Source organism: Scardinius erythrophthalmus, assembly GCF_964197995.2.
Source record: "Scardinius erythrophthalmus genome assembly, chromosome: 6".
Taxonomy (NCBI): Eukaryota; Metazoa; Chordata; class Actinopteri; order Cypriniformes; family Leuciscidae; genus Scardinius; species Scardinius erythrophthalmus.
The window spans coordinates 7,666,283-7,693,201 of NC_138226.1; the positions used below are offsets into that span (position 1 = coordinate 7,666,283).

The 26,919-nt window shown below is 40.8% G+C and overlaps 1 protein-coding gene across 6 annotated transcripts in view; it reads left to right on the plus strand.

The window, feature by feature from the left end:
• The window catches only part of pde1a (phosphodiesterase 1A, calmodulin-dependent), a 70,583-nt gene that overhangs the window by 27,709 nt on the left and 15,955 nt on the right, over positions 1-26,919 (plus strand). For 4 of the 6 annotated variants that reach the window (XM_081368800.1, XM_081368803.1, XM_081368804.1 and 1 more), the window contains 4 exons: positions 16,332-16,445; positions 21,329-21,511; positions 24,647-24,713; positions 24,813-24,929. In XM_081368800.1, coding sequence (XP_081224926.1) covers positions 16,332-16,445; positions 21,329-21,511; positions 24,647-24,713; positions 24,813-24,929 — 481 coding nt within the window. Of the gene's footprint in view, positions 1-4,717; positions 4,850-11,752; positions 16,201-16,331; positions 16,446-21,328; positions 21,512-24,646; positions 24,714-24,812; positions 24,930-26,919 lie in introns of those variants that run through there. The other 2 variants (XM_081368805.1, XM_081368802.1) reach the window with 2 other exon arrangements.

The following is a 26,919-nucleotide window of genomic DNA, read 5'->3' on the forward strand; positions in this document are numbered from 1 at the left end:
TATGCATTGTTCTCTATTCTGAGTAGGATGAGAGGGACACTTGTAGAGTAATGAATGGAAGAAAAAATGCAACACTCTCGCCTGTCAGTTAAAAGAACCAATAGCCTATTAGAGCCAATAGAGAAATAGCCTACAGTTGCAAATGGTGACACCCACATCCTTCTACTCTGAATAGTAACTTGTTTCTGAGGTTTTTCCTTTCTACTGAGATGCCTTCATCTGGTTGGTTTTTGAAAGTGGTATAGATGTGTCCTTCACTGCCTATGATATCCCACAATTATTTGTGTGTGGTTCAGTGGTTGGTTGAAAGTATATAAATGCTTTCAGAAGGAGCTGTTGAAAGGAGCAAATACTATATATTTGCTCGGTTATCTCTAAAGCTCACTTGCATTTGTTCTGGATCATTTGAATTGATGTTTTGGTGCCTTTGGAAGCCGGTCGGAAGAGCTCTGCTGGTGGCGGATGTAATGGAAGTATGTTTACGCAGTGAAAATGAAACAAGACGGGTGAATTTCCTGAATTATGTAGTTTAGGTGTTGTTATTGTTCAAGCAACTGTAGCGGTGTCTACCTCCATGACCTTGGACTTGTTCATAAGTTGAATAGGTGAGTGTTAAATTCACTGAACATTGTGAACACAGATGAAAGTATTGATAAACCAGAGGTTAGACCAGGCCGATTATTGGACTGATAACCATGCCTGCTTAAAGGTGCTATAAGCGATCTCGGTTGGCGTAACCTCTTGTTGATGTTTGAATTATTATCAAACAAAACGGAGGCTAGCTAGACCCTCCCTCCTCCTCATCCGCGCACTAACCCCCCGAACCCCACCCCCACATCATTCTGGTCGGTTACTGGCTGGAACAGTTTGTTATGTTTCGTGCTGCGGGTCGCTCTGTTTGTTGCTCAGTTTGTTTTTGCTGCAGTTTGTGGAGCCTGTGGTGTCTGCAGAGACCGTGTTTTTTTACAGTGTGTTCAGGGGACATGCAGCGAGCGGATAGTGAGGAGATGTTTGCTGTATGTAAAAAAAAATGTTTTGGCCTAAAAAACGCGTGAGATTGCTTATAGCACCTTTAACCAATTATCAGAAGTCTGTTCCCCCTTGTATTAATTCCCAAATCTATCCTATTCCCAAATCTATCCTATCCTATCCTATCCTAATAGCCATCCTATTTTTCTGTTTTTTAAATATTTTTGAGTGAAATTTGTGTAAAATGATTTGTCCATAAAGTATTTGGACACTTAGCTCACACTTAAAAATGTCATTGCATTATATAATAAACATAAATCTGAATGGCAGCCATTTTTGTGTTGACTTTTAACCATTTATTTTTAATCCACTAAAAATATCAAGGCTAATTTTAGTGGGTGTGCTTGTGCTATTTTCCTTTAAAATGCCACTTGGTTGGATTTTCTTGTTCATTTTTTTTTTTTTTTTCAGGTAGGCAGGTTTAAAATGTCCTTATTATAGACAAAGCATTTATTTAATCAAGCTCCAAAAACAGCTCATTTTGATATTGGGTGACCTGTGATGTCACACGGGCAATACATTTGTATATGCCTGCATCCAGAGCAAGACAAGACAACAGCTGACATTTGCTTACATTGGATGTGAGTGTCGTGTCAAATGTTAATAGAACCCATTATAATCAATGATGCTGTCTACACTTGATACTGTATACAGATACGTGTTCAGTTTCTAAAATGCTCCACTCACTTGAGTTTGTCAACAGGACAAATGGAAGAGTGAAGAATGTTTGCTTTGCATTTTAAACAGTTTAAACTGCTTAAATCCAGTTTAAACAGCTCATTAGTCCCGGTACAGACTTCAGAAGGAGCCCAATGTTGAAAACATGTTGGCGTCCTGCATCGCGTCAGCGGATTATATGTTTGTTCGGAGCATTTTGTTTTGTCAGCAAGGCACAGTGTAATGGAGAGTTCACAAAAAAAACTTTTGTTGACCGATGAAGTAGCCAACTTTATTGGATCTGACAGCAGCTGCATCACAAACCGTAAGTAAATATGATTTTAATGCTTTGTCTGTAAATTATGTTTTTTATATAAATAATGTTTTCAAAACACTGGGCGTTGATACTGTTTCCTATGTAGTGACGTTAGCCAATCATAACAGTGGCCATTTACTGACAAGCCTTAAAGGAGCCTTAAATGGTCAGAATGGAAGTTAAAAATAATTGTTTTTCCGCATATATATATATATATATATATATAATTATTATTATTTTTATTTTTTTGTGCCAAAAACTTTATTAACATTATAAATTAACCTCAAGGGGAAAAAATCCATGCCATGACACCTTTAATGGCACTAAATTAACACGGTTAACTGACAGCCCTGCTTTTTTAGTCCAATTTCTTGAACATCAGGTAAAGTCATCCACATACCCTAAGGGCCGGGATTTATATCGCTTGTGGAGGAAGATGGGGAGATGTTTAACTGAGATAGTCTTAGCCAGTAAATCAGTGCCCTCCGTGCTGCCAAAACACAACTAGACTGATGTTACTTGCATTTAGAGCTTTAGCTTAACTGCTTCAAATGGGAACCCAAGAGGTTAGTTTACAACCTAGTGTAAACCAACCTGTCCTGCAGGCATTAAGATGTGGCTTCAGTACTTGGAGGACTGGAGAAACTGAGGCTTGTGAAAAATGGGATGTTTGTTTAATCAGAGCTCTGCTTACCGCAGATCACTCCAGATTGCTTGTGTCAACCTGTGTTTAGCACGTCACCAGAGGGCCTGAAGTCCTCTAGTCAAATCCACGCACGCAAAATCTTGGAGGGATTGTGGTCCTCTTGTAGCAATTGAAAAATGTATGTGGTTCTCAAACTTTTTTGGTCACGCCCCCCTTTAAACCATTAAAAAATCTGGCACCCCTTCACTACCACCACCTCTGACTACCAAGTAATTTCACTAAAATGTAGTGAATCTTTCCAAAATGGAAAGATTTATAAATTGAAAAACATGCAATGAAAAACACCTGCAATAGTTTGACTGTGTATTGTCATTGAATCATTGAAATGTATATCCGTAAGAGAATATATTTCAGTGATGCTTTGGATGAACAATATATAATCAGTGGCTGCAGTGAACTCTTTCAACAGCGCCTAACAAGCTCAGCTTCTTGTAGCTTACGTCATCTTACGCTGAAGTCTATGGCAAGCAACTTCTATCTCTGTCTTATTCAGACGATGACAATAAATCAGCGGTCTGAAGAAGAATGATTCAGTGGAATTGGCGTTCAGTGCCGCTTTATAAAGGCAGAGCTCCAACTGCTAGTCACGCACTTGCAATGGCTGTTTTTTTATTTTTTTATTCATTTTATTCTGCTGATCTCCTGCGCCCCACACGATTTATCAAGCAAATTAATTCACAAATAAATGTCTAAAAAAAGCGGTAGTTGTAGTAATAGTATGTAAAATAATTGTTATAATAATAATGTGTTATACAATATAGATATGTGAGTGATGTATGAATGTCATTTTCTTGTAAAGAGAACTTGAGGTTTGGTAAACTAAAAATTAAATAATAAAAATAATAATATATAATATAATTATATCATGACTGATGAATGGCTGTTGTAATTTTTTTTGTAAATATTAAGTTTTGGTAAACTAAATATGTAAATAATAATCATTATGATTAGTAGTAGTAGTAGAATTTATATTATTATTATTATTATTATTATTATTATTATTTTACAATATAGATATTTTAGTGACAATGCATATTTTGGTGTGGTTGGTTGATTTATGTTCTGTTCATTTACTCAGAAACCTTTTGTTACAAAGCCATTTGTATGCTATTAATGCTATCATTCAAGTGCATGACTCGGTCAGTATTAAATTTACCAGTATCTCTAGGTTAATTAAAAAAAATGGACAGACGCATGATGACAGTTCACCTTTCTCCAAGTCTTGGCGCCTGTGTTCACAATCTGTCTATTAATACATTTGGTAAGCAGTGTTGGTGTCAAGGGAGGACAATTTGTGACAATATTTTCCCTGTTGCCTAGGGACTTTTTTGGAACCAAAAGTTAGCGGTGGGATATCTGTGAAATCAGAGAACACGTCCATTTATTTGTCAGAATAAATGGGGCGGGAAACTGCTTATGTCCGACGCACATTACACATGCGATTTTTCGTACTTAAAAGGAGCTGATTTGCATCTCTGGACTCATCACACGCTCTTCCCCTCCTCTCTAATTATTCTCAGGTCAGTGAGCGCTCCTATGGGTGCCATCTTTGTGGAGTGAGGAATTTAGAGCTGTCTGAGAGGCTGGTAGCAAGTCCTTTCTTTCTTTCCATCGCGAGCCCTCGCCGGGTCCCTCGAGGGACCGTCAGTGACGGCAGAGGCTCTGAGTTTTGGATGTTTGTGTGTAGAATGGCACAGCAAGCTCATGGGAAAATGTTTGAGGTTGACCTTCCTCTTTACTTGTGACTGGGGCACGATGGCCTGCCGACTGCCAGTGCCAGCGTCTCACTGGGCCGCTGTTAGTGACCACGAGAAACATCCCCTTCGCTCTTTCTCCAGGGCATTCTCATGCACCCTTGGAAAACAAACTCTTCTTGAAAAACTCAAAGCAAACTTCCAGGGTTTGTCTTGTTTTGCAATTTCTAATCTGACCTGGGTGGATACACTGTGAGCTATGAAAAGCCTGGATGGTTTTAGATTTGGAAAACAGGGACTCGGAAAAGGGCTGGAGATGAATGCAACTGGGTCCCCGAGGAACTTTCGGACTGGGTTGACGGAGCAGCACGTTACTCAATGGGAGTCTAAAAAGCACCAACCCAGCTTGCTTAACGTGTTTTTGCTTCTGGGAGGCCTGCTGTAGAGGTAAAGCGGTGCGGGTTTATTTTGTTCATTTCCAGACAGGCTTCTTTTAGATGCTTGTTTTTATTTCCATGCACTCTCAGTGGTCTGAAGACCCTCCCCGATACACTGTGTCAGGGGCCATGGCAAAGTCTCCAAAAATACAGTCAGTCTAAGTGCCTGTGCTCTGAAACCACTCGACAGGATGGTGTCTGTCAACCAGCCATACTTCATCTCGTGTATTTCAGCTAAGTTTGCAGTCACACAGCTCTTTGGAATGTTTGATTCTAGTTGGTCGATTGCATTGTTCTGTCAGATATTTCTGTTTAATTATCACTAAACCAGAGAAGATGGCACTTGGCGCCATATGAGCCTTGTAAGCCATGGCGCCATTGAATCACTTTAAGATGTTTACAATGGTCAGTATCCGTTTGCCATAAATTTGATATAGTATTGCCACTAAATTTCAGCAACTTCTTTTACAGAACAGCTATTTTATTGGTAGCAGACTCCATATCAATGTTATTTTAGTATTATTTAGATACTATTATAGTATTTATTCATATTTTGCGTTCATTTTAATTTTAGGTTATATTTCAGTAATTGTGCTTTTGTCATTTTCATTAATATTAATATTACTAATTATTTTATTATTAATGGTCATTTTCATTAATTGTCACTCTCCATAATGAATGTCATGTAAAATGTCACTTGAGTTTATTTGTTCCTATCTGAAAGATGCATAAAACTGCAAAGATTGCATGTATTGTAGCACAAGCTAATTTGCATCTCAGCTCCCTAGAAAGTCTATTCATAAAACAAACACATGATTACACTATTAGTCATATTAATATATTTTTTTTTTAATTTAATTTATTAGTGACTACATTGTGTTAAAATATGTTGAAAATTATCAGTCATGCAGTGATTTTTGCTAATTTTCCGACAATGACCAGTGTTTTTATTATGTTTAAGAGGGTTATACGCACTGTGCATTGTGCCCTAGTATACTTTTTACAGTATTTCTGTAGTATATAGGTAAGCTATATACTGATATATTGTGCTAAATATGATAAATATCTGCATACAATGCCTCAATGACCTCAATGATCTACTACATTTGCTTAAATGTCCAATATGCAACAAAGCTCACTGCACTGAGTGCTGTATCCCATAATGCAATGCACTTAATTTGACCTTCCAGTGTTATGAATGATTAACTATTTCTTGGCTCACTTTCTGGACAAGTTTTTTTTTTTTACATACTAAAGTATATTTTGCACAGTATTCAGTAAGCAGTCCACTAGCATTCTAAAAAGTATGCTTTGAATGCACTGCACATTATTTTGGATAAAAGTGGCTGGCAAATATAATGTGTGCAAAATTCAGAGAAGAAATTAGAGTACACTGGCACAGGTCATATATCATCTAAGCGAACAGCGCAAGGAGGTTGCAGGTTCTGCACTTTTGCTGTCTTCAATGTTAAACACACTCTTACAGGCTTCATGTGAATGCTGATAAGCACAACAGCTGTTGTGGGGGGACCAGAGGGAGGGTGATGCACTCAAGGCTCTGCATCACGTTACATTTCTGTCATATTAAATGCCATTTACAGAAGGGTTCAAAAGTTTGACACCACAGATTTGCTGCTGTTGTTGTTGTTCCTTTCTTCCATTGAAGCTCAAGATGTTTTTTGGACATGATTTTTTTCATAATGCTTTGTTCATGTCAGCATCAGTGCTGCTGTCATCAAAACAGAGTGTCTACTAAGGGAATACTGTATACTAATACTTGCCAGCACAAGCCCTCTTTTACCGTTAAAAACTACTGTCAGGATTTACTAAAGATACAAAGTGAAAAATTAGCGCTGAAAAGGCGTGGACATGGTTATTTTTGCATATGCATTGGTAGGAGTTTCCCTTTCAGACGCAAAGTTTATGGGAGGAGATATTTGCGCTAGTTAATTTACTGGTATTTGCGGAAACAAAAAAACAAACAAAAGTTGCAAAAAATATTATTTTGAATCAAAATGTCTTTAAAATCATGAGAAACATTTTATTGAAGTCAGGTGTGTTAGATGAAAACAGTGTTTCGATGGAATGAAACTTGGAGAAATAATAGAGCTATATTGCGATGAACTGTAAATCCCCTCTTGCTGCAGTGCTGTTTGTTTATCATTGTTTGGAAAGTCCTCCCATCTGGATCCGGCAGAACATATGTGATAAATATTCACACGGTGACATTCTTGGGTGGGTAGGTGTTTGTGAGTGATGCACAGTTACACACCCTTCTCCTCTCCATTTTACTTCACTGTTGGGCATTTGGAAACGAGTTAAATCACCATCAGGGAGGGAAGGAATGGGTATCACCCACAATGTTTCCAAAGTCCTTATCATTCTCCTGCCCTTCTCCTCAGCCACTCTCCACAAGTCAGATGGAGTCCATCTCCCTCACGCGCTTTCATGTACTCCAGGTAAAAATAGGCCCTGATAGGTTGACATGTCCCTCCAGAGCTGTTCGCCCCTAGCTACTTAACCAGAACCAGATTCTGTCTTCACTTATACTCGATAAACCTGCTATAAACATCTTTATTTACATTACACATGTTTAAAAAAAAATGTAGATTAAAGCTTTAAATGTTATTATAATTTCTCCTATCCCAGCATTATAGAGTGGTGCAGGGATGACATCTTTTTTATAGGCCAAAACTCGGAAACTAGTTGCATTTTAGCACTTCCGGTTCCATCGTCCTGAAGTCAATTGGTTTTTCGAATGGGTTTTTGGTTAAATGCTTGAAAGGTCTGTGGTGAACACAAGCTCAAGATATTTTCATGTTTTATTCTATCAAATACATCAGTAATACCCTCTTGTGTCTTGTAAAAGGCGGTTGCTATTATTATGTGGCTAAATGGGACGACAGAGGTTGTCGGGGACATTAAACGTCATAACATCAAACAGGTGAACTCATCTACTCAATAGTCCGCTTTTACAGCCTTGTTGTGTTTAGAATCATGTTCTTGGAAACAATTATAACTCAAACTTTCAGGGAAAATGTTTTTAACAAAAACGCCTCGGTTACGACTGTAACCTCGGTTCCCTGAAGAGGGAACGAGCGTTGCGTCGAGAATGACGCTATGGGGAACGCTTTGCGTGATGACGTCTTGAAGCACATGTAAAATCAGTCCAATGGTGTGGCGGAACGTCAGAGGCGGGTGACGTCACGTACCAGGAAGCTATAAAAGCCGGCCCGAAACAGAAAACGAAAGCTTCGTAAAAGTCTGAAGTCGAGCTGACAGGCATGAAGGAGATATGGCAAGGCGACGCAACGCTCGTTCCCTCTTCAGGGAACCGAGGTTACAGTCGTAACCGAGGCGTTCCCTTTCAAGGGAACTCCCGTTGCGTCGAGAATGACGCTATGGGGAACGTCTATACCAACGCCTCCATAGCTACGAATGTCTGTCCTGTGTGTAATCTGGAGAGCAGCACTAGGAAGACAAAACATGAGACCCTGGAGCAGAGTCTAGATCCAGAGAGTAAAACCTGACGAAAGTGTGCGGTGAGGACCAGCCTGCCGCATCACAGACGTCCTGTAAAGAAACTCCTGAAATAAGGGCCTTAGAGGCCGCCATACTCCTCGTCGAGTGCGACCGGACAGCCAAAGGAGAAGGCTGCCCAGCCGCCTCATAAGCAAGTGAGATAGCCTCGACCACCCACTTGCTCATCCTTTGCTTAGACACTGGACCTCCTTTGTTAGGGGACCCAAAGCACACAAATAATTGATCACTTTTTCGCCACAGGGCAGCTCTGTGGACATATGCGTCTAACGCCCGCACAGGGCAAAGCAAATTATTAGCCTCCTGGTCCGCATTTTGAAAGGGAGGAGGACAGAAGGCCTGCAGAACAATAGGTCTGACCACATTAGTGGGGACCTTGGGGATATAGCCCGGTCTTGGATGAAGAAATGCTTTGATCATACCCGGAGCAAACTCCAAGCATGACGGAGCAACCGACAACGCTTGGAGATCCCCTATTCTCTTGAGAGAGGAAATAGCAAGAAGGAAAAGAGCTTTCAGCGTTAAAAACTTCTCAGGAACCTCCTCAATTGGCTCAAAGGGGGCCAGGGACAAGCCTTGTAACGCAATGGACAAATCCCATGGTGGCACCCTAGAGCGAACTGCAGGCCTCAGCCTCCAAGTGCCACGAAGGAAACGAGATATCAAAGGGTCTTTCCCCACAGACATTCCACCCAAAGGAATGTGGTAAGCACCTATGGCCGCCACATAAACCTTTAAAGTGGACGGGGTTAGACCTGCTGTGAACCGGTCCTGCAGGAACTCCAGCACTGTACCAATTGGGCAGTTAACTGGGTCCAACCGACGGTCACTACACCAAGAAGTGAAGACTCTCCACTTCAGGGCATAAAGTTTCCTCGTGGAGGGAGCTCTGGACTGTAGAATGGTCTCAACAACCTCAGTTGAGAGACCTGACTCTATGAGCTGGGCCCCCTCAGAGGCCAAGCCCACAGGTTCCACAGTTCTGGGCGGGGTTGAAATATTGAGCCCCCTGCCTGGGACAGAAGGTCTCTCCTGACGGGTAACTCCAGAGGATGCCCGTCGAGGAGGGAGACCAGATCGGGAAACCATACTCTGCCCGGCCAACGCGGGGCTATAAGAAGTAGGCAAACCCGGTCCCTGCGAACTCTCTCCAGAACTCCCGGGAGCAGAGCAACTGGGGGAAAGGCGTACAGACGTAGCCTCGGCCACGTCTGAACCATAGCATCCAGTCCCAGAGGAGCTGGATGCGTGAGGGAGAACCAAAGTGGACAGTGAGACGTCTCTCGAGACGCAAACAGATCCACTTGTGCTTGGCCGAACTCCCTCCATATAAGCTCCACCACTTCGGGGTGGAGCCTCCATTCCCCGGGCCTCGGCCCCTGCCTCGACAGAGTGTCTGCTCCTATATTCTGGACCCCGGGGATGTAAGCTGACCTGAGTGACAGTAACTTCCCCTGGGACCACAAGAGGATATGGCGTGCCAAGTTGGATAACGGGCGCGAGCGCAAACCCCCTTGGTGGTTGATATAGGCGACTACCGACGTGTTGTCCGTATGTACTAGCACATGGTGTCCCCTGAGATCTGTGATAAAGCTCCTCAGAGCCCGGAAGACAGCTAACATCTCTAGGCGATTGATATGCCAGGAACGATGATGGTCTTCCCACAGACCTTGAGCTGAGCGACCTTCCAGGATCGCTCCCCAACCCGTGAGGGAAGCATCCGTCGTTAGCAGTTTGCGACGACAAGGAGCTCCCAACACTGGGCCCTGGGACAGGAACCAAGGTTTCTTCCACATAACCAGGGCACGTAAGCATCGCCGCGTGACCCTGATTGTGCGAAATGGGTTGCCCCTCGGGGAAAACCCCCTGGTCCTGAGCCACCACTGCAGGGGCCTCATGTGTAGCAGTCCAAAAGGTATCACGTTGGAAGCTGCTGCCATGAGACCCAACAGTCTCTGGAACTGTTTGACAGTGAGTAGCTGGCCTAGCTTTACACTTTTCACAGCTGCAAGGATGGACTCTATACGTGGCGGTGACAGGCGCGCCTGCATCGACACTGAATCCCAAACTACGCCTAAAAAAGTGGTCCTCTGGAGTGGAGAAAGCACACTCTTCTTGGCGTTCAGCCGTAACCCCAACTCTTTCATGTGGGTGAGAACAACATCTCGATGTTGAACCGCCAACTGATGCGACTGAGCTAAAATCAACCAATCGTCGATGTAGTTCATGATGCGAATACCCTGGAGGCGCAGCGGCGCCAGAGCTGCATCCATGCATTTGGTAAAAGTGCGGGGTGATAAAGCTAGGCCGAATGGAAGAACACGATATTGGTATGCTTTGCCCCCGAAAGCAAACCTCAGGAACTTCCAATGACACGGACGGATGGAAATATGGAAATATGCGTCCTTGAGGTCTATCGTGACAAACCAGTCCTCGGACCTGATCTGTGGCACGATCTGTCTCAATGTTAACATTTTGAACTTGAGCTGCATGACTGACTCGTTCAGAACTCGAAGATCTAAAATGGGACGCAATCCCCCGTCCTTCTTCGGAACTATGAAATACCGGCTGTAAAACCCGGTTTCCCTGTTGGAGGGAGGTACATATTCTATGGCCCCTTTCTCTAACAGAGTGTTTACTTCCTGTTCCATAACCAGAACCTGCTCGGGGCCCACCACTGTGGGCAGGACCCCCATAAACCGAGGTGGGCGTTGCTTGAATTGTATCTGATACCCTTTTTCTACGGTCTGCAGGACCCAACGAGAAACATTTGGCAGTAGCTTCCACGCTGTCAAAGATTCTACTAGAGGTACCAGCCTCTCGAGACTGGTTTCTGGATTTTGTTGTTGTTGAGCAGTCAATTCGACGCCCTGTAACGGCGCACCGGCAGGGAGCGACCGAACAGACTGCTCTAACACCCTCCTTGGAGGGGGCGGGCATCCCGAGGCCACTACGTTTCCGGGTGGTCCTTGAGATATGTGCTCGCCGGAGACCGCTGCGCCCTGTAACACCTGAGGCGGCAGGGTTGGCAGAACGGTCCCCTGAGGGTACCGAAGAGAGACGGGCACCGTAAAAAGAGGTGTTAACCGCTCTGCTTCGGGGGGGACTACCCTCATATGTCCTGAGCCCTCGGACATCAGGATTTCTTCCCAGCAGCCTTCTTGGCGGTAATAACGGTCCGCAGATCCGCTCTACCCCTCGAAGACTGCTGGGTTTGAGCGCGCCCTCCGTGTCCCCGAGATTTTTGTGGGGGAGCACGGGAGGACACACTCTGTTTCTGAGTGGCACGATGATCAGCGCTCTTTTTAGAGGAGTGAGGCTGCTCCCGCTCAGCAGCCTCATAGAAAGAACGGCGGGGAAGAAGTTTTTGGAGAGCAGCTGCTTGCTTAGCGGCTTCTTGTGATTTTGCTACCGCAACGTTAACTGCATCGCCAAACAAACCAACAGTGGAGACCGGAGCATCTAAGAGGACATGCTTTTCTTTATCCTTGATATCACTTAGATTGAGCCACAGATGCCTCTCAGTGGCCACCAGGGCTGCCATAGACCGCCCGATAGATTTAGCGGTCTCCTTGGTGGCCCTGAGAGACAGATCTGTGGCTCTGCGTAGTTCGGCCACCGTGTCAGGACCAATCCCCCCGCCCTCCTCTAAATCCCCCAATAATTCAGCCTGATATGCTTGCATGATTGACATCGTATGCAGACACGCTGCGGCTTGACCAGCGGCTGCATATGATTTATGAACCAGGGAAGATGTTACTTTAACTGGCTTAGAGGGGAGTGTAGGAGCCTTCAGGGAAGATGCCGTTGCTGGAGAGAGATAGCCCGCAAGCGTCTCTTCCACCTTCGGCATCTCCCCATAACCATACTCTTTATATTTATATATTGAGGAGTAGTGTGATGTTTGTGGTGTATAAACTCTGTAAGACACTGGTTTCCCCCACGATCTCGACACCTCGGTGTGGAGATCGGGGAAAAACGGCAGGCTCCTGCGCTGGGGCTGCGCACGAGATGGCAGGAAGCGTTCGTCGAGCTTACTTTTCGAACGAACGTCCTGCCTATCCTCTGGCCACTCAATTGAAAGTCTGTCAACAGCTCTAGTAATAACATCAAGCAATTCTTCAAACGCATGAGACTGAGGTGGCGAATCCTCAGACTCAGCATCAATACTCACAACATCCAACTCCTCAGAGCTGGAAAGTTGCAGTACTGGTGCCTCCATCGGGGGGGAAGAAACCGCCGCGCGTGCTTCCACACCCTGATGAGAGGCACTGGATCTGTCAGTAAGAGGCTGAGATAAGGCAGAGCCCGTCTCAACATCCACTGACAGATCCATTTGCGAACCCCAGGTCTGAGATCGCCGCCGAGCCTCAGCCGCGGCGGGACCCGAGCCCTGGGGAACGTGGTCGGGATTGAACCGAGCCAAACGGGATCGGAGCGTCCGCAATGGAAGCGCACAGCAATGCACACAGTCACCACCCTCGAGTGCTGACTGGGCATGCTCCTCTCCCAAACAAATAACACAAAGAGTGTGTGTGTCACCTCCCGTTAAATAACGCGTGCAGGGATGGACACACACTCTAAACTGCTGCTTGCTCGCCATACTGAATAATATATATATAGATATATAGACAGACAACACCAAATAAACGGACAGATTCAACACAGAGCGCAACTGAAGACTCAGAAAGCTTTCGTTTTCTGTTTCGGGCCGGCTTTTATAGCTTCCTGGTACGTGACGTCACCCGCCTCTGACGTTCCGCCACACCATTGGACTGATTTTACATGTGCTTCAAGACGTCATCACGCAAAGCGTTCCCCATAGCGTCATTCTCGACGCAACGGGAGTTCCCTTGAAAGGGAACTGAAAGAGTTGTCGGACGCTTAGTGGTGGTAACGTTGAAGTCATGCAACTGTGATGAAGATTGTTTATAGCCTACATTTAGCTTTTGACTTCTGCCGATTTATGCTTCAAGTTGTGTTAATTGTGAACAAAATGTGTAAGAATAATAAGCTTTTGTTCATCACAGAGCTTATTTTCTGCAGTAATCCAATGGAAAAATCCAATCCATATCCATTTGATGGTTATTTTCCATGGAAAATGTAAGCTTTTTAGTTGTGGCGTTATCAAAACATTGCTCTGTTTAAGGTACTCAACCAATGGCGTTGTTTTGGGGCGGTGCTATCTTTTTGGCCGACCAATGGCAGATGGGGGAAGTTCTCGGGAAACCTAAGTCATTTATTTTGCTATTCAGTTTAAATTGTAGATGAAATGAAGATTTATATCCTGAGAAAAAGATCCCAGTAATCTAAAATGTTCGAAAGATGTGTCATCTTTGCAAATAGTTACACAGTTAAAGACAACACCTGCAATCCAAATTCAGATATCTCAAATATTTAATCAGATTCCTTTAAGAGCAAATTAATTAGTTATACTACCCAGATTAATTAGCCTAATATGTCAACAATAGTCTAATTTGTTTCTGTCTTTCTTAGGGATTTTTAGGAGAAACATCTGAGACATCTGAGAACTCATTTTGTCTCCTGAGTAATGAAAGAGACACCTCTGAATAATATTTTCCTCTGGGACAGCAAAAACCTTTCTCTCCTTGAAATGTATAGTTTCTGTCATTATATCTGGGTTCTTTTGCTCTGTCGTAAAGCATTTCTTACCCCGGCTCTCAGTTTGAGGTGATGAAGTCCAGTAATTTGACAAAAGTATCATGTTAAAAGAGCCTCACTAGGAATATCAAACCCACATTTTCACAGTAACAACATAAAATCTTCTAAGGGTAATTCATTCTTTCCAGTCACATACTTGACAGACAAATTGTAATGAATGCAAGAATGACTAGCTTGGCTTTGAGAGCGCTTTGCTGTGATGATTTGCCTCTTTTTCACATCAGATGTTATTCTGATCCACCTCAGACTACAATCAGAGTCAGACATCATTCCAGATCCTATCGTGACAGGAATTGGAAATAGCTATAAGATGATGTCAGGCCAGACTTCAGGAGAATACTCATCAAAACTGACACAAAAAACATGCTCTGTGTTCAGTGCTGTTCCTCAGTTTTTGTTATATATATTTTTTGCAGTAGTTTTATCAGTAATTGCAGTTTGTTTTCCTGCTGTTGTTTGTCTTTCATCCTGTAATGGCATATCTGAGGCAGGATGAAGTTTAAGCGTACATGTTAGCAGTTTGAGTTTAGGCGTACGTGTTATCTGTCAATAGCACGCTAAGGAATGAGTGTTTATTCAAGTTGCTATGCTAGAGACCACTGTCATAAACAAAAGAGTGACTGGGTGATTGAAAGCAGACATTAATCAGAAGACATTTGGCCATTTGCGATATAACTGTGCCCACTTGTCCGATTAACAGAAGTGTTACTTATCCTTTCAGTGGAATACCCATAATAACTCAATGACAGACATGCTTTACATAATTTGTGCTATATACCAGAGAAGTCTTTTGCATGTGTATGTATGTACTTTCCCAGATTTTCAATCAGATGGTTATTTCTTTTAAAGCCACAGATAACTGCCTAAGTATAAACCCTTGTTTTTGTGCAGTGAGTGATTGACAGGTGAGTGGGCGGTACTTCAGTGTTGTCTGGGAATCATCAGAACGGATTAGCATTTACCTTACCAATGAAATACACATGGCACATGTGTTTTCAACAACCTTCAAATGTGGTTGAAATGGATGAAATCTTGAAGTATTTTGGATCTCAAGTACCTGTATATAGTGTTGTCCCGTTTCAGTGGGTTTCTGTAAAACTGGTGATAAGATTTGAGATAATATGTGGTAAACCCTACAAAAATGGAAATATCCGAAATCGTTTTTCAGTCCCAATGAGGAAAACCGCTTATAAATCATACAGAATGATGTTATTTGAAAATATAAAAATGCAGAAAGGTTTCTGTGATGGGTAAGTGATGATTATACAGTTTGTACAGTATAAAAATCATTGTCTATGGAATGTCCCCATAAAACATGAAACGTGTGTGTGTGTGTGTGTGTGTATAAATATTGTGTAGAATTATATTTTATTTTATTAAAAGGATAGTTCTGTCATTATTTACCTGTAATTCTGACATGTATTAATATTTTATTTCATTAAAATATTCGGTGGGTCTTTTTTATTATGATGTATTTATATATTTTCTGTGCTTTCATCTTGTTGCAGTGTGTAAATCATTCCCAGGCTATCATTTTTGAGGAGCGATAAGAGGGATATTGCTCAGAAAACAAGGAATGGGAGGCCGTGTGTGATTGGATTACATGGAATTCATTACTCTCAAATGTTAACTTTTTTTTTGACCTACATATTTAAAGGGTTACCTCACATTAACTCTGCCAAGATATTGGCTCTGCTTATTCAAAATACAAAAAAATCTTATTGTGAGTGCCATGAAAGATTAACCGAGCGTAGCGTTTTGGCACATGAGATTTGATGATTAAGATGCTGATGAACTGTAATCCTTTATTTTATTTGTTTAATGCTCTTTGTTTTCTTGTGGGTGTGGAATTGGCAGTGTCTGTCTCATTTACCCATTTTGTTTCTTTCATAAAACAGATTGTGTTTTCCTGTCATGGATGTGTTTTAATTATCTTTGTTTGTGTATCTGTGTGTGTGTGTGTGTTTATTGTTGGCTTTCAAGGAATAATTCACACAAGAATGAAAATTTGAATCATCATTTACCACCCATGTCATTCCAAACTCGTATGAATTTCTGTCAGAGCTGCTTTTTTTCTTTACAATGAAAATAGACGATGATGTGGCGTTTGGAGCCAAACGCAGGAGAAAGTTATGCAAGGTTGAATAAATGATATAAAAATGCAAACTATTCCTGTAACAAATAGTGTAATGTCAAATAACAACATTAGTGCTTTCAGATCAGATGTCGAATTTTCATGAATTGAAGCTCTGACTGTTTTTTTCCTGCAGATTGAGATGTCTGGTGAAGCAGCTGGATAAGGGGGAGGTGAATGTCGTAGATCTGAGGAAAAACATTGAATATGCCGCATCGGTTCTAGAGGCTGTGTACATCGACGAAACTAGGTGAGTGAACATTGCCTTGCAGTCCCAGAATGGGGTTGAAATAAGTGACGCTCTTCAGTTCTTTAGACCACATGTGCCATTGGAGATTGGTTTTAGCCACTGGTGGCATGTGACAGCAGGCCACTTTGTAAATACAATCGAAATGCTCGACAGCTGCAGTACAGCATATGCCTGTAGCTATGTGTGTGTAGGTTGTAATTAAGATAATCACTGCTTGATGAAGTTTCTGCAGTCACTTTAATTTTTGGCATATGAGTACATTAAGGCGAGACACTACAGGTGAATAGGGTAAAATTTTTAACTAGCAGATATCACCATGAAACTTTCCCAGTTGATTACCTACATTAAGATGAGAAAAAAAAGTATTACAAATTTTCTGTAATTTAATGTTTAAATATGCAAATTAGGCAATATCTAATTAAATATGCGCTCATTTGCATATATTTTAAATCTGAGTACTGGATAAAGCCAGGTTAACAATTATTTTTTCACTGTGTTCACATATTAGATGGGAAAAAAATTACAGAGGGATTTATGGATATCTATTTTTGTTATCCTGTAAATCAGAATATACTGTCAATAGCCTTAAAAAAATGATTTTGCCATGTTTTTTGGAATGAATGCCATGTTTTTTGGAATAAAATGGTATATAAATCAGGCTAGGAATAATATATTTACAAATCCCTCTGTAAATGTCTTCATAATATAACTAGGTACTTGGAGTATGAGAGAAAAGTCATTTTGAGAAAAAGGGCTTTAAAGATGTATCATCAGCCAATGAGATTGCGCATTCAGCCCTTTTACTTTCACGATTGGTTGCTGATAAAAAGGAAATGACCATATTTGAACCCGACAGCATTGTACAGGAGAGAGATCTTTCCAGCGGTGCATGTGATGACAGGGTGCCGGCAGCGATCGCGGAGCAGCGGGATGATTAAGAACGCCAACTTTTGTTGAATTTATGAGAAATCTACAGACACAAACATACAAAGTGTAGTAAAATAAAGACCTAAATGTGTATTTCAGACTTTTTTCACCACAAGTCTGAAAGAAGACTGAATTGAAGACAAATATCCAAAAATCTCAAAATTGACCAGTAAAAAAAAAAACGATGTTGTTGCCTGCCGTGCCTTAAATCTTTGAATTAATTTAATGTCATTGTAAAGTGTTGCCAATGCACACATATCAGTTTAGATTCTACCAAGGCGATTTATAACACTAGAGATTTGTGAGTTTGGTAACACTTTAGTTTAGGGTCCAACACTATTAACTAGTTGCTTATAATCAAGCATATTACTAGGATATTGGCTGTTTAGTAGTGCTTACAGTATAAAGCACATATTAATGTCTTATTCTGCATGACCATATTCTAAATCTCTTAATCCTACCCAATACCTAAACTTAACAACTACCTTACTATAGTAGGCCTAACTATTCTAACTTACTAACGGTGTCAGCGGTTTCACAGGTTTGCGTTTTTGAAGTTTGCGTTTGTCAACTTTTTTTTTCAAAATTGCACCTTGGAACCTATTTCAAGGTTTGCGTTCTTGAGCCACCAGGCACTGTTGTTGTGTGAATGAGTGAGCCAGAGTGCATTAAGGGTTTTCTGTTAGAACTGTGTCTGTTAGCGGCCCTAAGTTAATAACTAATGATCTTTGCAACGGAAGTGAATCAATCAAAACTAACTTTAGCTGGACAATAACTTTATTCCAGAGCTGCTGTAAAGCCAAAACAATCTCTGTTACTTTAATTTCCTATTATCACTGTAAAGCTGCTTTGAAACAATCTATATTGTTAAAAGCGCTATATAAATTAAGGTGACTTGACTTGACTTGACTATTAATAAGCAGTAATTAGGAATTTGAGGCAAAATTCTTAGTTAATACTAACTTGTGAGAATTGGACCCTAATCTAAAGTGTGACCATGAGTTTAAATATTTTACTGTTCAGCTTTGTGTTTTTACACATTTTAATGAACATAGCATAAAATCCTGTGCAATTGTGCACCAATGAAACACAATAAATAGAATGAAAGATGTCTGATTGTCTCTATGTTTCATATTTAAGTTCAGACAAAAGTACAAAAAGCCAACAGATAAAAACTTGATGGATTTTGCATGATTTAGACAATATTAAATGTCTCAAAAAGGTACAGTACTTTTCAAAAGTTTGGGGTTTGAAATAATGATTTTTAAAAGAAATTAATGCTTTATTCAGCACTAAATCAGCATATTAGAATGATTTATGAAGGATCATGAGACACTGAAGACTTGAGTAATGATGCTGAAAATTATAATAATAAAACATAAAACAGCTATTGTAATAATATTTCACAATATTACTGTTTTTACTGTATTTTGATCAAATAAATGCAACCATGGTGAGCAGAAGAGACTTCTTTCAAAAGCATCTTAACGACCTGAAAGATTTGAAGTGTATATGGAATCTGCTTTTAACATGTTTTATTCAAATGCAATTAAAACCTGACACATTCTTGGCTGATTTAGAGAGAAATACTAAAAATGGGACAAACGTCATCCTACAGTATGGATTTATTGGGTCAATTCTGACTTGTGCAGGATGATCATGATTGAATTCTCTGATTTTACAATTATTTTAACATTTTTTTCTTCTCATGCAAGGATGCCGCTAGATTTCTATCTACAGTAGATGATCAGAGCTACTTGGTTCTCTCTCAGTCTCTGTTTTTTGTTTTACCTTCATGGGCTCATGGGAAAGGGGCAACATGTATAAATGGTACTAGCGCTCTTCCTCTGAGGATCGAATCCACCCTTTTGTTCAAGCATTCTCATCTCTATCTCCAGCAGTTAGAAGGAGTGTTTTTCACATTCGTCTGAAGTGAGACATGCTAAGAGTGTTCATGTTCCTCATCTCGCTCCCCGCGGAAGTCAGCGGAGCTGTGCGTCCCATGGGCCCTTGATCCTAATTAACCGAGACCTAAAGCTCTGTCGTTCTGTTGTGCTTCACATTGACGTGTACAGAGCGCTAGCGTTGTCCCACTAGAGCCCTGCCAGCCTCTCGTTTGATGGACTTGTGTTTAGACAGACTCGGCTATGGCTAATTACGTTTTCCTAATGACAGGCACAGGATGTATTGCCATGGTAGCAGCTTTGAGCAATTTTAGCTTGTTACTGAAAGTCGGAGAATATTTGTTATGATAACATGTCGCATTTCCTGCGCCGGTCGGGCTGTCTGCGTAAGACTGAGCAATAACAGTCGCTATTCTTTCTGCCGCATTCATTTCTCTGGAAAAGCTTATTTATTTAATCTTGTGCCAGTTGCTTATGCTGCTTCAGCGTTGAATGCTGGCTTTTTCTCTAATAGAGCAAGTGCAGGATCAGTCATGGCACTATGAGAAAATGAGCATGTGCCGGTGGAGATGTTTTCTTGCTTTCTGTCTGCACATAAATATCACCTTCAGTGCAGAACATCAAACAGCTCCATTTGAGTTTGAGCGAATGTCACGAAAACATCTACAGTTCACAATATACTGTGTATTATATTTTATTCCAGTTTTTATGTCAAAAGTAAAGAGGATAAGAATAATAAAAAATATTGAGCACCACAACTGTTTTCAACATTGACAATAATAATAAATGTTTCTTGATGAGCAAATCAGCATATTAGAATGATTTCTGAAGGATCATGTGATGCTGAAGACTGGAGTAATGATGCTGAAAATTCAGCTTTGCATCACAGGAATAAATTACATTTTAAATATTTTCAAATGGAAAACATTTATTTTAAATCGTATTATTTTAAACATATGCTCTCTTATGCTCAGTAAAACCAGTAATTGTGTGATAAGACGAAAACGAAAATTATACGTATACCCCAAATGTTTAAACGATATGAATCTGCTTTTAGCATCCATCTTTCATGTATTTTAAATTCGAATCTGTAATTTTATTTGAATGCGATTTATACTGATGCATTCTCAGTTGTTTGAGAGTACAATGCTAAAATATGGGACAAACGGAATCCTATATGGATTTAACATGTCGATTCTGCCTTATGCAGGATGATCATATATTTGTTGTATCATAATTGAAAATTTAAGTCATGATGTCAAAAGTAAAGAGCTGCCAGTACACAAATAAACCAACCAAACAAACAAAAGGTTGAATTATAATCAGTAAGATCATGCATGTAAACACACAGTGTTACAATGCAAATAACTCTTTTTGGCACTAAAAAAGGGCTTTTTTTTTCAATGCACACATTTTTTTATTTCTTTTGACTGGTGTGAAATATGACTGGGACATATTCTTGACAGGTTTTGTGAAACTATAACAACCTATTACAACCCACAGACAGAGCCAGAAATATTTCCCCTAAACATAGTATTTTTAATCTTCACACATCGGTTATTGCACATTCCAGCGATTGTAACACCCACCGACGCACATTTGAATGTAGGCTGCAGCCTCCTATGGGTTTTCCCGCTCTGTAGTTCTGACTTCCACTGATGTTCTCTGTGTCTAGAGCACAGATTCCCTGTTGGTCAGTATAGGTCAGACACATGCAGATATAGGTCAACCAGCCTATAAGTTTATCAATGGCCGATTATGATTTTTATGTTATAATATTTAGTTTTATATAGTTACTCAGTATTAATATTTGAAAACAAAATTATCTTATTTAATGGGGTTAGGAATCAAGAAATATTTCTATTCAGTTCTATTTATAAAACACACACACACACACACACACACACACACTGCAGCCAAATAACTAGATTGCAAGACTCTTCTACTGCACAAACTAGCCTACAATACTGATCTGGCTGCCGGCTCATCATCAGCAGCTGCTGTTGGCTCTTTGGAGTGATATCCTCTCTGAACATGTTTGCTCTTCTCTAGGCGGCTTCTGGACACCGAGGATGAGCTCAGTGATATCCAGGCAGACTCTGTGCCCATGGAGGTGCGAGACTGGCTGGCCTCCACCTTCACCAGGAAAATGGGAGTGGTGCGCAGACGGCCCGAGGAGAAGCCCCGGTTCCGCAGCATCGTTCACGCCGTTCAGGCTGGGATCTTTGTGGAACGGTATCTATTGCTTTTGATAATGAAATACTTGCTTATAATAATTCATTTAATGATAAATCCATTGTGATTTATGCTCAATTAATCATTGTTGGTAACATTTTACACAAAAATACCAAAAAATGAAAATTCTGACATAATTTATTCACCCTGATGCCCTTCAAATGTCAGTTGAAGAATGTTGGTAACCAAACAGTTTCGGTTCCCATTGACAGACTTCCATTGTATGGACAAAAAATACAATGAAATTCAAGGGGAACTAAAATTTGTTTTGATTCCATTCTTCAAAATATAACTTTTGGTGGACAACCATTCTTTAAAATTCAGAAGAACATGAACATTCTGTTGTCTTTATTCAGGGCAACCATTCTTCAAAATATAATCTTTTGTGTTCAGCAGTAGAAAGAAATACATACAGGTTTAAAATGGCATGAGGGTGAGTAAATGATGACAGAATTGTCATATTAGCGTGGACTAACCCTTTAACATTCTGCCGAGACTTTTCACCCAGTGAGCTGCCCACGTAGGCAACGTAATTATGCTGTCTCTTAAGATAGCTCACTTAAATGTATTGTTCACGGAAAAGACAATCCCAGAATGCATTGCACCAAGCTTTGTGAACAACTTTTTCCAAGATGGCAGATGAATTGAGAAAAATGTCAATATGATTAGTTTCAAAGTTTCAATGTTTGTGTAATGTTTTAAAGTTTATTTCTAATATACTTTATTGGAATATCATGTTAATGGTGAGAAACATTCTAACATTGAAGGGTCATGAACACCCTGTTTCAGCACCGGTTAGTTATCGCCACAGTTTTGAAAAATGCTACAAACAGCTTCTGATTCAGACAGTTTTATTTCATCGAGTTGAAAGCATCAAGGCTTCCCACAAATGCATGCTACAATTTACCATTACTCACAACAAAATCGGCAAATATATTATACATGTTTTTGTAAACTCACCGTAAATTACACAAACACATACATATCCTGTGACAGCTATAATTTACTGCACAAATAAATGCAAATAAATAAAAGCAAAAACAAACACTCATTTTTGATCCATTAATACATCTCTCACTGTTTAAAGGAAATAATTAAGGAAGGCATCTTCTCATAGGATAAGGACAACACACATAACTGTTAAAATTGCAGAAGAATGTAATGGACTACGATTTTGTTTTTGAAGGCAGCTGCTTATGTAGGCTGTAGTCAGCAATGCGGCACACCAGGTTTTGAGACAGAGCCTTTAAGCCTCTAAGTGAGTTTAAATCAAACAGACAGTCTCATTTCACAGACCTTGCATTTTTCCCTTTCTAACTGGGAAAATGTCTACAAGATTACCGACACATAAAACACACACTGAAGGGCTTGTTCTGCATAATCTTTTCCAGTAACTAAAAATGAACATCTCGAGCCATTCCATTTGAATTGCAGTCCTCTTCTCTGTCGCATGTACCCTCATGTCTGAGTAATGCGTGTGAGCTGCCTCCCTCATTTCCATGGAAACTCCTTCAGAATGTCATAGACACCTGTTGAGCTTGAAGCGCTGATCACCGCGTGTGTGATATCGAACGGATATTAGGGGCTCTCTTAGTGAATAAAGACATTCAAATGAGGAAAACATCTGTTATTTTGTGATAAAAAAAAAATAGATAAGCCAGACTTTCAGAAAGATGTCCTGGACAAACTCAGACACTTTATTAATTATAATTTGACTTTGTACACAGTGGCCATAACATGTATATGAAACTTACCATAATGTTCCATTTCAACAAATGAAACTAAATGAAGAATACATCAGGGTGTTTTAATTTAAGTTTAATTATATATCTATATATCTATATCTATTTATATATTTGTTTATTTATCTATCTATCTAACAAGATAGATTGATTTGATTTCTCCACTAAAATGATGTCACTAAAAAATATTTGTCATGAAATGGATGGATTTTTGTTATAAATTGGAATATATCCTCCAATATATATCATCCAATGGTCACTTAATTGTACAGAGCCCCTAAAGGGACATGGTGATGGAAAAATTATGTGTCATTGCTTTTGCATTCTTTTGCAGATGTTTTTTCTCAGGGAAATGCAAATGTTTTGCGAGGGAATGCAAAAGTTTTTATATATTTTTTTCCCCTCCAATCTCATTTTTCCCCTACCATCATGTCCCTCTTGGGGATATGTATAATTGTGACATTGTGATAAAATAAAACCAATTAATATGATTTCAGTCATAAATTAAGACAATGACATAGACATACAAATGTTCTGCATTTATGAACCTGTTAATTTTCCAGAATTGGGATTAATTCATTGAGAGCTAAGTTAATAAGAACACTGGATATGAATTTGATCATTATGTACTATTATTTTGGAATCTGGACTATGTTGAGTAACATGACGTTTTCAATATTAAGTGCTTTTCCAGCCTCATTTAAAATGGAAAGTCTTAGTGTATGACCTGCTTTTCATTCTTTTTTTCTGATTATAAAATGTTCCCACTTGAATGTACTTGATACTTCAGGGAATACAGTTCTGTGAAGATTCGGTCATCTACATGAGACACATGAGACACATCTAGATGTGTCAGATTTGACTTTACTGCTGCTGTCAAAAACTTTTCATCTCTTAAACACTTCCATAAAGCCCCATTTTACTTCAGACTTTAGTAAAACCATTCTAATTGTGAGGAACAATTTAATGATCTTACATTGTTTGTCATTTACGGTATAAGCGCAAAGGGGTCAAATCGTTTATCTGAGGTCCACTCAACTAAAGTTATAGAGTAAAGTTGACTAAAGTTAAATTTCAAAGTTTTTTTTTTTTGTTTTTTTTTACCCCTTTTCACCCCTTAGATGTAATCTGGCTATTTTTTCTTTTTAGGCTTCAATGTAAATAAATAGTTTATGCATAACATCCATTAAACATTTTTTTAAATTTGGAGTATACAGAAGCACTTCAGAACTCCCCAAAAGTGTTCAATGTCAGCTACCCAAATGCAATTTTTTACATATGAATTCATATACATGTGTAATTATTTTTTTTACTGAAATGTACCTTGTTAAAAATAAACATCAGCTGGTAATAGTAAAAAAAGACATCATGGTTTGTGTGTGCATGTTTGCAGAATGTACAGAAGAACATCCAACATGGCAGGGTTGACCTATCCACCATCTGTAATTTCAGTTCTAAAGGTACACATTATCTTTGCATTAGCTTCTAACATGGATTTAGTTTATTTCCTTAAAGTTTTATATCTGCCACCAATTCATAGGAGTCTTCCTACTTTTCAGGATGTTGATAAATGGTCATTTGACGTCTTCACGCTCCAAGAAGCAAGTAGCGAACACGCTCTGAAGTTCCTGGTGTATGAACTGCTCACCAGATATGACCTGATCAGCCGCTTCAGGGTACGAGTGACTGCAAAAACCTGACACACACCAAAACTGAGATATTAAACACATTGCTTACTTTGGATTCTGACTCATACGCCCATAGGGCAACTCTCATACTGCCACTGAATAAAATTTAATCTGTCATTAAATTTTAATTTCATTTATTCATTTCATTTAACCCATACACTTGAACTTGTTCCCTTTTTTATGCTCCATGAGGACAGAGGCTTTCAAGCTTCAAAATGAATGCAAAAGAACCGTAACCCATATGACTTGTGCACTATATTCAAAGACTTCTGAATTCCTACTATAGAGGGTATGCATTGACGTCACTTTTCCGCCGGGATACGCCCCCTCAGCAGGACTGAGTGGCAAAACATCTTGCAGCATGACTGGATTTAATAGGGGAAACTGCAAAAACGGGAGTAAAACAAACGATTATCTGCTTAAATTGAAGGCAGTTGGACTTGACAGTGCTCTTTACGACTTACCAAAGAACCAGTGGTCCATGGACATTGACATGTGGCCAGGAATCAGGTTTCCTGACATTTATATGTACCTGATTTAGATGCCGGAGAAATACATAAAGGAAAGCCTGTGAACCCAAAGCCTTGCTAGAAAATAAAATAAATACAATATAGGTGTCATGAACTGCTCCGAGGCTCGAAGGTAGAGATCCAAGTGCAGCTTTTATTGAAGGGGTAATCCAAAGGCGTAATCCAAAGTACAGGCAAAGGGTCAAAACAGGTAGGCAGTCCAAACAAACAAATAAAGAAACAAACTAACAAAACAGGCAGGGACCAGAGGCAAAAGAGTAATCCAGGGAACGGGGCAAGAAATCCAAATAAACCTAAAGACAAGAAACCAGGGAAAACGCTCGGAAATGCAGACTAACAGTACAACAAGACTTCGCGGTGAGTGAATGAATGAACAAGGTATATATAGACAGACTAACAGGATGATGAGACAGGTGAATGCAATCAGTGAATGAGGTACAGGTGAATGTGATCAGTGATAAGTGATGATGAGTCCGGGCAGTGAGTTATGGGAAATGTAGTTAGTGAGTGAATATGATAGTCTAGACACAGGCGCAGAAAGAGGAAGAGGGGCGGGACGAGACCCTTGACGGGCGGACGTGACGTGAAGCTCAGTCTCTGGATCGGCAGAAGTGACGTGAAGCTCACTCTCTGGGTCGGCAGAAGTGACGTGAACAGTCTCTGGATCAGCAGAAGCGACGTGAACAGTCTCTGGATCAGCAGAAGCGACGTGAACAGTCTCTGGATCAGCAGAAGCGACGTGAACAATCTCTGGATCAGCAGAAGCGACTTGAACAGTCTCTGGATCAGCAGAAGCGCACTCTGAGCTTGACGGGACCAGCGGCGGCGAGGGCTTTGAGCTGGGTAGGACCAGCGGCGAAGAGGACTCTGAGCTGGTTAGGACCAGCGATGAAGAAGGCTTTGAGCTGGACGGAACCAGCGGCGAAGAGGGCTCTGAGCTGGACGGGACCAGCGGTGAAGAGGGCTCTGAGCTGGACGGGACCAGCGGTGAAGAGGGCTCTGTGCTGAACGGGACCAGCAGTGAAGAGGGCTCTGTGCTGGACGGGACCAGCAGTGAAGAGGGCTCTGTGCTGGACGGGACCAGCAGTGAAGGCTCTGTGCTGGACGGGACCAGCAGTGAAGACTCTAGCTTGGCGGGCATGTCGCTTGCTGTCTTGGCTTCGGCAGATCTGCCGTGAAGTGCAGGCTCGGCTGGACTGGCGTGAAGTGCAGGCTCGGCTGGATGGGGGTGCCACGGAAGGAAGCTCTCCAGACATCTGGAGAGTGCCTCTCTCCAATCCAGACCAGAGAGATCGGGGAGCTCCCTCGGGTCGACCTCCTTAGCCCCCAGCCGGTAACATAACTTAATAGCCTCGTCACCCAGAGAGCAAGAGGCAGCGAGAGGAAAAAAACCCCAGGTGTACTGAAACAGATCGAGGCTATCCAGGGCTAAGGCCGCGATCTGTCCA